Source organism: Clavelina lepadiformis, chromosome 4, assembly GCF_947623445.1.
Source record: "Clavelina lepadiformis chromosome 4, kaClaLepa1.1, whole genome shotgun sequence".
Taxonomy (NCBI): domain Eukaryota; kingdom Metazoa; phylum Chordata; class Ascidiacea; order Aplousobranchia; family Clavelinidae; genus Clavelina; species Clavelina lepadiformis.
The window spans coordinates 20,835,717-20,848,543 of NC_135243.1; the positions used below are offsets into that span (position 1 = coordinate 20,835,717).

The 12,827-nt window shown below is 35.3% G+C and overlaps 2 protein-coding genes across 2 annotated transcripts; one reads left to right on the top strand and one right to left on the bottom strand.

The window, feature by feature from the left end:
- Positions 1-3,648: 3,648 nt before the first annotated feature.
- Positions 3,649-6,307, top strand: LOC143452289 (uncharacterized). The gene is made up of 4 exons (XM_076953195.1): positions 3,649-4,174; positions 4,358-4,443; positions 5,037-5,178; positions 5,418-6,307. The coding sequence occupies exons 1-4, from the start codon at positions 3,742-3,744 to the stop codon at positions 5,483-5,485; spliced, it is 729 nt and encodes a 242-aa protein (XP_076809310.1). The 5' UTR covers positions 3,649-3,741; the 3' UTR covers positions 5,486-6,307.
- A 1,624-nt stretch (positions 6,308-7,931) lies between these two features.
- Positions 7,932-12,415, bottom strand: LOC143451945 (microfibril-associated glycoprotein 4-like). The gene is made up of 6 exons (XM_076952734.1): positions 12,065-12,415; positions 11,385-11,488; positions 10,985-11,081; positions 9,362-9,458; positions 8,939-9,076; positions 7,932-8,671 (listed from the first exon to the last, which is right to left on the bottom strand). Exons 1-6 carry the CDS (start codon positions 12,342-12,344, stop codon positions 8,515-8,517), a joined length of 873 nt encoding a protein of 290 aa, XP_076808849.1. The 5' UTR covers positions 12,345-12,415; the 3' UTR covers positions 7,932-8,514.
- Between the last annotated feature and the right edge of the window lie 412 nt (positions 12,416-12,827).

Below are 12,827 nucleotides of genomic sequence, written 5' to 3' on the forward strand. Positions count from 1 at the left end.
CGATGATGGCCGCGGGCCAATAATAAACAAGTGCCCGGGCGCAGTTGGCCCGCAGGCCTTAGTTTGGACACCCCTGCACTAGTTTCACCGAAATGGCCCTATGATCAACGCTTCACTCACTCTTCGTTGATCAATGGCGCCACTCTCTTGTATTTCCCAAAGCGGTCACGTGAATGGCGCCCGTTTTTAAAACTAGAAGTGGGACAAAACACGAAAAGAAGCGTGACCTTATTCGTGTTATCCTTTGCGCATTCTTTTGTCTTGGCAAAAAAGAAAAAATCCTGTAAATTCTTAAGTGTTCAAAAGAAAAGAAAAAAGTTAAAAAATCACAAAAAAGCCCACGTTTTCTGACTGTTTTGAAGTCGATTTGAAACTAGACTTGGCGTAAACGATATTCCGAATTGTAAATCCATAACATTTCGATCGGTTATTGAAATTTACTTCAACAAATCTTGGCTGAGCCATTATTATTCAGCTGATTTAACAGCTTTTAGGGTTGTAAACACAAAAAAATATTAATCATTCTAACGGTAAAAATGCTGGATTTTTCTCAAATGGTTGTATATTTTTCTGTCGTTTAGAATGATTTATTTTTAACCAAATTTTATTTCTTGTATGCAAATAAAAATACTTCGTTTCCACTCCCTTTTTCATCTTTACTTATAAGGAACGCGAAATTGAATAAAGCACGATCGACATGAATAACCAGGTAATAAGTAAATCGTGTGTTTGGGGTCAATTTGTACAAGTTTAGGCCACATGACAATAACCTTTAAGTTTTGAGTGTTAGTTTGGAAACCAATGAATAAGTAGCCAAAAATATGTTGTTGGCAACTAAACCAAACGTTTATAGCACGTTTTTTTGATTAACAAAGCTTTTACCATGCTCACTTCATAAAATGATTTTTTATCTTTTTTTTAGCATCCACTTTGAAAATAAAGCTAAACTAAGCTTTCGTTTATAATTCGTCTTTACAATTAACAACTCTGCATCAACCACAGCAATGCGCATATTTTTATGTTAACAGTAGGCCACTTAAGCTTTTCTCAAAGTAGTTTGGCGAGGATGATAAGCAGATTATGATAGCCACCAAGTTATTTTGGTCTTTTTCTTATCTATTAATTAGTTTTATAACAATGCCCTTAAGAAAAAAATTCTTCCAACAATGAAACCGTTATCACTGAAAACAAGACCAGTAAACAATAAAATAGGAAACGTAATGACGGGCTTCGAATTTTCGTATTTATGACTACTTATCAACTAGAATCGATGTACTATTCAGTTCCAGGAAATCTGCAGACAGCATTGTTATAACAATAACCACACTTTCGAACTTAATGGCTTGATCGCCAAGCACAGCAGGTGCTCTTTGTTCCAGGTCAGGCTATTAAGAGAAATCAAAGATTCACATGACCTAAATCTAACTGAGTAAATCGCGCAAATGCGATTGCTCACGCAGAGCTGTTAGTTGCTTGATATTTAATCTAAATGTACCAAACTGAGATGGAAAATGGCAAACTTGTTTTCCGAATTAGATTTTGAGAAGAAATATGTTGCAAAACAATTGTTATATGTTGAATTGTTATACGATAGGAATAATTATTATCATTTATAATTAAAATAAACCTTTATTTGTACATGAATTGAGCATTTTGCTTCAATTAATACAGGATTAAAGATGTTTATCAGATCCCTGATTATTTATTTATCAGTAAATATTTTCTCCAACAAAGATGTTGACAAAAAGGTAACTAGCAAGCACAACATAGTTTATACAACAAACCTAATCAGCAAATAAATAACAACTTATAAAACCATATATATCGGGTTGATTCTGAAAGGTTATCACAGACGAGGAACGGTTCCCTGTTCCCTAAAAATGTTTCTTGGGGCGTGTAGCTCTGATAGCTTCTGATAGCCAAAGCCCAACTCCTGACCTGTTCGTGTTGCTTAGTCTCCAAGCCTGGCGGAACTGATTTTACTGACAGGAGAAAGACAAAGGTCAAAGGCGAGACTTTGGCGTCTTAAAATCACATGCTTCGGGCTGATGGGACTTGAAAACCAGGGAAAGTACCCATCTAGGGGAAGGAGACCCCAAAACAAAACCAGCCCATTGCAAATAGGTGCGACCAAGACGTGTCTGGATATACTAAGAACCAGCCTGATGCAACCAACCTGGCCGAAACCGCATGTCTCATCCTTAGAGCCACATTGGATTTTCTGTTGGCTAAGCGTGTGGACGTGGTCTTCGTCGACCTCGCGCATCTACGATCACTAGGGTTCTTCACATTCAAGTCGTGCTTAAAAATTTCAAGTTAAATAGATTAACTCCATTTTTTGTCAACAGAACTAAATTTGCATAAAAGAAGTTTTGAAAATTTAATTTTCTGAGCACCTGAGTTTTCAGTCAAAGATTGCAAAATTTGGAAATTCTTCCCAACCGATAATGTCGAACAGCTTAGATTTATAGTGCTGTGAGAAATCTGAAACATTTTTTGTTTAATATTCCTCTAAATGTGATATCAGCAGCAATAAACATCTTTAATATATTTTGTCTAAAACACAATGGAATCAGTCTATTTAACTCGGTTTTTTAAACATGGCCTAAATATTATATCTATGCGTGTAACCTACCTATTAGGCTAATTAGGCTATGTTTTCCTAAATCATTCAACTGTTATTCATGGTACGTACATAACGTATTTTCTTATGTATTGCAGTACTTTAAAACGTAAAACCGTTTTCAAAACACTATGCGGGAAGCGAACAATGTGACATCACCAAGTTCTTCATCCATGGTTCAAGCGCATATCAAATCAATGTTAACTTGCTTTTGAAAAATTCGTTTCGGCGAATGTAGGGAGCGCGTTGGTCAGTCTTTTTAATATTTCTTCAGTAATGGATGATTGACTAATTATAATAGGGTTTAATCAAAAACGTGTTATCTGTATGAGCACTGCGTGGCTTTAGGTAGTTAGCTTAAGGATTTGTTACCGGTTTTTCGTATTGCTGATTTGAACAGACCTGCAGTTAACTCATATCAAATTGTATTGCAAAGAGTAATACAGAGCACGTGCACATAACGGGCAAGGCGTAGCCAAATTAATTAGTGCTTTTGGCTTGAGGTGGATAAGATTGCAGCACTATAAATCAAGCGTTACTGGAAAGCAATGTTACAGGTAAGAACAACTCATCACACATCTGCTGCGGCTGTAATAAGCATAGACTGGGCTTCATTTAACGACTGGTAATTTTTGTCTGGAAAGTTTTGTTCAGTTTGAAACGTTGCAGGATATTTTTGAGAGGGAGATATGTTTTTTTACTCGATTGTCTGCTGCTCACAACAGGTTTCTATACTGAACATTATTCTCTGCTGGATATTGGGGCTTGTCTGTAACATTGCAAGTGTCAGTTTCTATAAGAAAAAGATGTCACATCGATGTCACATCGCTTTGCAGCCAGAATACTTTGGTCTTCAGGAAAGAGATAAAAAATTGCCAATTCTCGTATCAGTATATCTCTTATAAAATAAAATGTAACTATACCTAATACATGCAGGTATCTGCTTAAGAAGGTAACGTATGTTGATAACTTATTACATTATTAGATCTAACTTATTCAGTTTCGTTAATATTTTACGCAGATTGCACGCCTGTTGATTTCTCTACGCATTATTTCATTTACTAATAAGCCCTGTAAGTTTTTAAAAGTCCATCGCTGGGATTATCCACACGTTGAAGATGAACAACAACGACCATTCTGATCGTGAAAACCGCGATGCTGATATGACGCATTCACCTCAAAATGATGACAATGATACTCTTAATCGTGCTGCTGTTGACCTTCAAGCTTCGACAAGCGAAAACTTTCAGCAGGCTAACGCATATCGCCTGGCCTTTCAAAGAGCTATTCCATGGTCTCCGTGTAGTAGGCAACGCGCAGAGTTTCTAATGCGCCAAGATGAAGATCCCGAACATAATGCTGGCCCATCCTTTCCATCTGCGAACGAAAATAATGACCTTGATTCTTCTTCCGATAATCCTTTAGACTTGTCGGTTTCTGCTAATTCTGGTCGCAATGCTAGTGACCATGGTAGCAGTACCAGTCAGGACTACAACAGCCCAAGCCGACCAGCGTCTTCTGGAGATGACTCTGTCTGCACTAGCCCGCGCGGTGAGAGAGTTTATACGCTTTTTAATAATCACTTTAAAAATATTATTATTCGTTTAATTTTGAAGATATTTTTAGGTTTTTATAAATATTAACAACTTATTGTTTCAAGTTTTCCGGTTAGAAAGAATGACAGTCGAAGGCTTTTTATATTAGTTTCTTCGTCTGTTTTTTTTTTTCTAACAGCCCGGTTTGATCTTATTCCTTGCAAGGTATGTGAAGATAAATCATCGGGTGTTCATTATGGTGCTGTCACCTGCGAAGGATGTAAAGTGAGTTAGAAACTTGTTTTGTATAGAATAAAAATATATTTTACAGATATATTCATTACTCATGCACTAGGCTGTGTATAATGTTTTTAGAAATTTTACTCTCCGGTGTGACCGAATTACACTGTTTATTGACTGCGCGTGGTTAATATCTGTTATTAAATTTTTGTTGAGTGAAATTCCTCTGGACAGCACTCGCATTTCTTACGATCTCCCAATTTTTTGTTTAAATGACCTAAAGTTCTCTAAAACAAATTTTGGTGAGCAACGTAACGACCTAGCAGGTTACGCGTCTGCTAATGATCATATAGGCGTTCTGTCGTCCAAGAAGCACCTTTTGGCAGTTAGCGTTCACTTAATATAACATTTTCCAAGGGAGTCACATTGTTTGGTTTTAAAACTTGATTCGTTCAGACAAATTGTCATCGTCAAAATTTTCATTTGTGGGTGCCGTACTGTTACACCATGTATTACTTGTAATTTGCCGAACTATTTAGCGGCTTTTTTTTAGTTAATATGCATCCAGACGTAGAGTAGCTGCTGCCATTACAATTATTGTTTGCAATTTTGACTGTGATCGTTCATATGTTTTGAAGGCTTTCTTTCGACGATGCCTACCAATCCACAAGGATTTGAAATGTTCACAAGAAGGAAATTGTCCGGTTGATCACGCGAACAGAAATCGATGTCAGCATTGTCGTTGGAAGAAATGTATGGAAGTGGGCATGTCCAAAGCAGGTAAAGGTTAAAAATACGATTCACACGAGTTTTTAAAGGCTCTTTGCTTTTAAACATTTAGCTTAGTCTCGATGCTATATCTTACAACACGGTTTTAAATGAAAGACAACTGCGTGTAGTACCGCGTCTTACTTGTGCTAAAGATTATTATCACTTATTTACTAAATAGCTAAAGTTTGTTTGTTAACCCTATCATCAATGGCATTGTGTCGTATATTTTATAAACGATATTTCTTCAGCATCGAAGTTTGGAAGAAAATCTAAGGAAGAACTAGCCAGTCTTAACAAACTAGAAGAACCAGAGTAGCAAAAACGAGCTAACAGCAAACAACATGAATCTTATTACTACGAATAAAGTTCAGGATTGGTCAGCTCGTGCGGGAATTTGTAGAATCAAGTTAATGCCAGATGCAACGTGTTAACATTTTTATGCTTATGGTTAGAGATAGCAGCGCAAATGCCCTCTTCTTTTTACACATCATCGGTTTCATTTGTTGTAGATCAGTGTTTTCCAACGTGTGTGTGTGTGTCGCGGCCCAAATTTGACTCACTTGAAATTATTTTACAGTCTTGATTTTAAAAAATATAGTATTGTTGTATTGGTGAAATGTATTAGTGAATAAATACTGTAAAATAATTGTTTTGTATTTTTGTCGGCAGATCAAAGTTCCAATTTTCAAATCCCTTCTACTACTTTTTTTGTGTAGTTTGCACGTAGCCTTGTTATTTATTGAAGAAATAGTGAATGAGTACATCACAGAGGTATTCTTAAAAGTAGACGGTGTTACCCTGTTGAATTGAGTAGGCTACAGCTTGGGGGGGAAGGATCCAAAAGAAATTTAGTTCACGTGAAACCAAAAAAACGACGGTTGAAAATCATTCTGTATTTCGTGGTTTGACCATGTATGTTAATTAGCTAAGAACTTTGAAGAAAGAAAGTTGCACTTCTGAAATTTGTTCTTTGTTGCGGTGTTGGTGTCACGGGATTATTTTTATGCACCCGTTGTATAGCCATCACATTGTTTGTTCGCACTACCCTTATAGTATTAGTTTAATCATAATTTAGTCAAATGTGTGGGTCAGCTTCTATTTTTATTCGCGTTGTGTCTTTTGTATGCATGCTTGTCAGGTTTTATGCTTGCTCACGTGCTGCCGTATTTTGCTTGTTTATATGTACAAGCGTTTTTAGTCGATCTTTTGTGACGTCTCACATCGCGACCCCTAGGGCCTAATTGGTGTTTAGTGTCCCGTGTTGATTTCCTCATGGCGTGACAACAGTGGAATCTATGTTGTGGTGTGGTGTTGCGCTCGCCAGGTCGAGGGTTAATTTAGTCTACGTTTGACCTTTATGGTGGAAAGATGGTCTTTTTTACCTAAGATATGCCATTAAAAGTTTATGAAGCAAAAAGAGCTAATTGACTAGCTGTAAAGCGGAAAGATTCCTGGTTAAGAAAAAGTTACAGTGGCAGTTGAAATTATCTGAACAAAAATAGTGTCTTTTTGGCAATTGTCTTTTGATTTTTAACTACATCATTATTTTAAAGAAAGAACTCAGTCTTTATTTATTTTCACCGCTGTAATGAAGTCTGCTTGAAGCGAGAAAATTGTAAAATATCTATGCCTAAAATCACAAGCTAGCTTATATTCACCGAAATAAAGTTAAGGAATTACCGTATATTGGAAATTACATTATATACAAAAACGACACTTTTTTTTTGCCTCTGAAAGCCAAGAAAAAATTTGTACACACAACTCACACGAAGGCAAGACTCCGAGCATTTTACATACAAAAAACCTATAGTAGTCAGTTCTTACGAAGTAATTTAAGGCAATAGACCAAATCTTCAACATTTTATGCTGTCACTGCTACACCCTTTAAAGAAATAATAGTGTCTGAAAAATTAATGGACTACAAGGAGCACTACAAGGGACCCTGATGACAGTTACGCTGTTGCAGCTTTCTTTCGTTTTCATCGCCGTTGAGTTATTGCACAATTTGTACTAAATTTAATCTCTCTCCAAATCCTGATGCACCAGAGTCCCTTCAGCCGTAACTTTCCCGGTTTCTATTGAGCCTTTACCGCAAACGAAGTATTCTGGATACCAAAATCTTACTGAGATTCAATTTGGCATGAGGCAGTCTGCTACTTGGTATTCTACCTAGGTGCCACGATGAGGACATGGATTAGATTTCTGACACGCGGATCCTATAAAGTTCATAACATGTATAGCCAAAAAAACTTTGTACTTTGAAGCGTTCGTCGCGATTTGGGCAAATGTGATTAAAAATAATTATTTAATTCGCAAAGCATTTTGGCAGAATCCTATATTCACCGTAGCTATTAACGAAATTATGTGGCAGAACGTAGTACTTACCAAATAAGATTTACGCATTTCGAAGCATAAAGTTTTGTCTCTCTGTCTTTCTTTTAATTTTACAGAAATGTTAAGAACATAAAAGGCATCATTTTGATAAAGTTGAAGCATATTTACATGTTTGGTTTGTTTTTGTTGACTTTTTGAGTTGAGTCATGTTAAAAATTTTGCGTGTAACTGTGTGAACAGTGCGGATAAGTTTTAAATTGTTTTCGAGCTACTGTAAGTTCTTTTTTCACAAAAATTACTATGTTGCTTTCTTTGAAAGTCAGTGTGTGACGATAAGTTGCAGCTGGTTTTTAATCAAAGGTCTATGCTATGTTGATACATTTGGTATATTTAAAGCCCGAGTTAGACGAGCCGTAATATGAAGCCTGAATTGTAGGTGAATTTTATTTATTATAACAATCCAAGCATCTTAAAATTTAATTTCTTCCAAAATGCTACCTGACTTACGCAGAAACGTAAAAGGTGTCTCTTTCTCTTTAAGTGCCACATTTGACAATTTACGCTACAGGATGTTTACAGACAAGATAAAATGTTATAGCATAGCACATACACTTGCTGGTTGCTTTGAATCGTCATATAACAACGCAATTTGAAGACTATACATCCATTAAAAGACAGGTTTATGAAGTCTCGACTGTGTTACCTATTATTCTCTATACTGAATTTTTACAAAATACATTAAACAAGTTAGTTAAAGTCAGATCAAAGTTTATGATAGGAACATAATTTTTACTAGGCCTACGTGTGATCAAAATCGAAAAAAAAGTTATATTAGTAATAAAAAGCTTTCAATAGCAACAGAAATTATTTCAACTGAGCAGGTATACGGCCTATAACTATCGATAACAGAAAACAAAGCTTCATTTAGAATAACATCTTTGCAAATAAATTTCTATCTTCACCAACAAGCCAAGCAAAACAACGACGGTTAAAAATTAGCTGATGGTGGCTTTAATCACATCTAAATTTCATTGTCGTCGCTTTACGACGGGATCTGTTCCAGTAAAGGAGTCCACTTTGACCATAAATTGCGTTGAGCTGGGAAATATAACAACTTTTGAACCACCAGCCTCCGGAAATACCGCCATTTTGGTAGGCACAGTTCCGACTGAAATAGCATATATAATAAATATATCAAATTTGTGATAAAAATAAGTGATGATAAAATACATTGAAGCTAATACGTTGCATTAATTGTCTCATTCATAAAGCTCCAAAAAATTAAAATTTTTATACTTTGTTGAAATGGACGCAAAAGCGCTCAGTTATTAAAAATCTTGTTAGTATTTTTATTGCATTGATGTTATAGCAAATGATTTACTGTAAGTTTAATGCAAGTTGTTTGTAAACCAAAATAAAATTAAATTATATTTACCTCCAACTATCGTTATCCCGATCCATCGTCGTGAATGGCTGGTTGTTATGTTTGCTTGTAAGAGCATCAGTTGCATTTCCGGTGTAACCACCAATATGAAGCCGATAAACATCCGCCTCGCTATCAACCGAAAATGAGCTAAAGAGACAAGTAAATGCAACAATATACAAAGAACTTGCGGAAATTTCAACCGCTAATGAGTTTTGCTGTAATAGTGTGTTGCTGTGCATTTACCACCTTAGTTGCAATAATATCAAAACATCATAACTTGAAACGTTTTCCGGGAAAAGACTATTTTTCTTGCTTAGACTGTTTTTTATCAAGTAAAACGTTACTGAAATCTATAATATCTTCAACTTTCCAAATAATAATTAAACTTTTGCTATCCGTTAAATTACGTAAAATATGCAGTTATAATTTAACCTGTACTGGGCCCAGTAATGAGAGTTATCAAAATTTTGTAGCTCTACTCTCAAGTCACATTTTCCATTGCGAGTCAATCTGTGAACTGCTTCGAGACCTGCAAGTTGAATATTGTCAAATTATATATTGACAGAATATATAGGGCCTTAGAAAATATTTTTGGACGAATTGTTTGTGCAAGTTACTAAAAACAAACTTTAACTTAAGATAAATTTGCAGCTGTATTAGGCTTCAACACGGTAACTTTATTTTGCTTCAACAAACAAGTTGTTTCAGGTAACACAAGCGGATAATTATGATACTTACTGTATTTTAACTGAAACAAGTTCTTCAAAATGCCTTGAAACATAATTTAGGAGTATCAAGATGCATTCCTTTTACCTCAAAACGCTTTCTTACATCCCTCACTGTTATTGAGCCTTAAACTCGCCGCAATGTATCTCGTCATTATTTGTATGACAGACAGACAACTCCTGGGTCATCGAGAGCTTCTATCATCGTCCGGACTCATCAAACCTCTTGTATAGACACTGGCTCAAAAACCTTTTTCAAAAAGCTCCCTTGATATGTTGGTTGTTAAAGTGCTCTGCTTTCCGTTCCTACTATACTTCCTATACCACTTCGCCAGCTCTTATACCTCTAGTTGCAAATTACCTAGACATGCTTGGATTCAATTATACCGATTAATTATAAACGGCCAACAAACGCGTTGGTTTAGAAATCTTGGTGGATGAGAATGTGATGAGCGCCAAGGTGGAAAAATCCAATGAGCAAGTCACGTCCTCAACTATTGTATTATTGTCCGGCTTCTATACCCAATCATTTACACAAACAGAGATAAAATCAAGAAGTATTTGAACAAGCCTTTTTGATCAAAATTTCAATTCAATATTTAATTTCAATTGGATGTATGTATACTGTATACCTACAAATACGACTAACATTGTTCAAACAAAGCATCTAAGTTATTATAACGGGAAAATAATAATTTTGAAAGAGCTGTGGTTAAAACAAAAGACGTTTTACAAATTGGATATTTAATATAATCAAGTTGCTTGGGATGTTTACCGTAGACTATAAGATATAAGGCAAACTATGGAAAAAGTATTATCTGAAATTAAACGCGTGATGTGATATTATATAGCGTAATCTTTATGTTTTTAATGGAAAAAATATAAACTAGAAACATTCCAGTGACGCCGTCTATACTGAATATGCATTAAATATTAGACCTATGCACATCAACAATATTTTGAACTAACTTCGGCCACAACTAGGTTAAAAATTATTCCCTGTAGCAAATATTAAAATGACAACCACTTTTTCGGTATCTTTGGTCAAAACGCAAACTTTAGGGTGAAACCAAAAGTAAAATTGTAAAAACAATTGTACAAATATGAAAATAACAAAAGTTTACAAGAAGGTAGAATAGGCCACTGATATTTCTTTATCGCAAAAATCAACATTTTGATTTTGATACAATTTTGTCAAAAACAAAGTGAAGTTTTATTGTTGTGTATAGAATCTGTGTCATCGAGATCACAACTAAAATTTCACATAATGTTATATAATATATCAAAGTTGTATCGAAGTTAGATGTTTCTCAGGTAATGCACAACTTACCAAGCCAGAATTCGCCTTCAGTTTCCCCAAAGCCGACTTTGTATTCATCCCAGGTCCGCTGGAAGTTAACACTTCCATCAAATCTTTTTTGAAATATCTGTCGATTAACTCTATGTGTTAATTTTTAACAAATACAAGACAGATTGGTATAGGTTAAGGTCCAGAGTTAAAGTTTCTGCCATAATTAGATAACGATGTTTTTAATAAATTTCATAATGGCCTTATTAAGCAGTTATTGTCTAAAGTAAAATTGATAACTAAGTAAAACATTACACTCCAGAAATAAAAGACATTTAATAACTTTCTAATGAGAATCAAAAGTCAAACTAAATCAGGTTAATCTCTCTATTAATTAACTTGTTACCTTTCATTTTTAAAATTTATTGCAAAAATTACTTACAGTCCATCTATCTTCGCAGTAGACTTTCAGGCCGTTGAGAAGAAATTGATTTCCATTCAGCGGCGAGTTAGTGCACGAGTCGGGACGAACAAAATCCTCCAAATCTACAATTATACAAAAAACGTGAGATGCAGATTTCAAATTAAATTATGAAACACGATCAAGCGTTAATCACAAAATTAACAAAATATTCCACTGTAACCAATTGTATCGTAATGTTTTAAACATTTTACGCTAGATCTGTATAAGAACATCTGCGGAAACGTCCGTATTGATAAGGATGTAGAAGAATATTTACCTACATGCAGTACAAGAGGAAGTTAAATATAATATATGTTCAATAATATTACTACTTTAAGCGGTTTTTTTGGTTGTTTTTGTTTCTATTTAGCAACCTACATTTTGATAATTCTTTGAGACTACGACTGGAAATTCGCATCAAAATAAAACAGAAATTTAATTATGATGGACATTGTTTCAATTAAGGTTTATCTTTGGCAACGGCTAAGAAATTTTAGAGACCTCAATTTTTAACGACAAACTGTTTATCTTTAGATAAACTGCTCCTGTTCGATATAAAAGTATAAATTTTGAGGGGCCATTGGACAAATTAAACAGACCGTAATTTTACCGACCCAAAAACACCTAAAAAACTGATTACGGACATACATCAAACTTACCAGCCAGCCTCCTTGTGATGTCATTGCCGAATGATCCAAGAGCGCAAGATTCTCCTTGAACTCCTTTTTTACCGACTCCTCCAGAATCACCTTTTGATCCCTTGACTCCCTGGCTTCCGGATTTTCCTGGGAATCCAACTTCACCTTTGTCACCTTTTTGTCTCGAAAAATTAGTGACGTCATCATCGCAAACGGTGCTTGTCACTTGTCGACATTGTTGAGAATGCGTCATGGTGACGCAGTAGATAGTCAGCAACACTAAGCAAGCCACTGTCTTCATATTTCATCAGATTAAAGATGAAGATGGAATTAGTTTGCTGTGATTAGTTTTTGAACTGATTTTAGTGACGAAGTATTCCAGTTTATATAGAAGTCTTTTCTGTTTAACTTGAAAACAAATACGTAATGGATGACTCACAGGAGTAATGAAAACGTGTGCAACTTAGATCAAAACTGACGTGTTTACCTGTTTCAAAATTAGCTAATTACGAACTTGCGTACAACTCCAAATTCCAGTGTATATATCGCTACTAATTTTGTCGATAATGCGCCATGCTTATGGCATGGACAAGTGGGCGAGTTCAAAGGAGGCTTCAAGAGAGGAGGCTGAAGTTTGGCTTCAAACTTGCGATATGCGGTATTTAAGTGGTTAGCGTTTAAGTCATCTTCATACGAACCACGTCACCTTCATACGAACCGGAAAACATGTTTTTAGAGTAATTTCTTCGTCAATGTGGTTACTGATTAAGTTTGATCCGTTTTA

Bases quoted from the DNA above. Each gene is read 5' to 3' on its own strand.
- LOC143452289 (XM_076953195.1), top strand. From the start codon at position 3,742: ATGAACAACAACGACCATTCTGATCGTGAAAACCGCGATGCTGATATG. The intron at 4,175-4,357 runs GTGAGAGAGTTT...TTTTTCTAACAG, and splicing joins TGTCTGCACTAGCCCGCGCG to CCCGGTTTGATCTTATTCCT. The intron at 4,444-5,036 runs GTGAGTTAGAAA...TATGTTTTGAAG, and splicing joins TCACCTGCGAAGGATGTAAA to GCTTTCTTTCGACGATGCCT.
- LOC143451945 (XM_076952734.1), bottom strand. From the start codon at position 12,344: ATGAAGACAGTGGCTTGCTTAGTGTTGCTGACTATCTACTGCGTCACC. The intron at 11,082-11,384 runs GTAAGTAATTTT...GTTAATCGACAG, and splicing joins ACTGCGAAGATAGATGGACT to ATATTTCAAAAAAGATTTGA. The intron at 9,459-10,984 runs GTAAGTTGTGCA...TTCAACTTGCAG, and splicing joins TGAAGGCGAATTCTGGCTTG to GTCTCGAAGCAGTTCACAGA.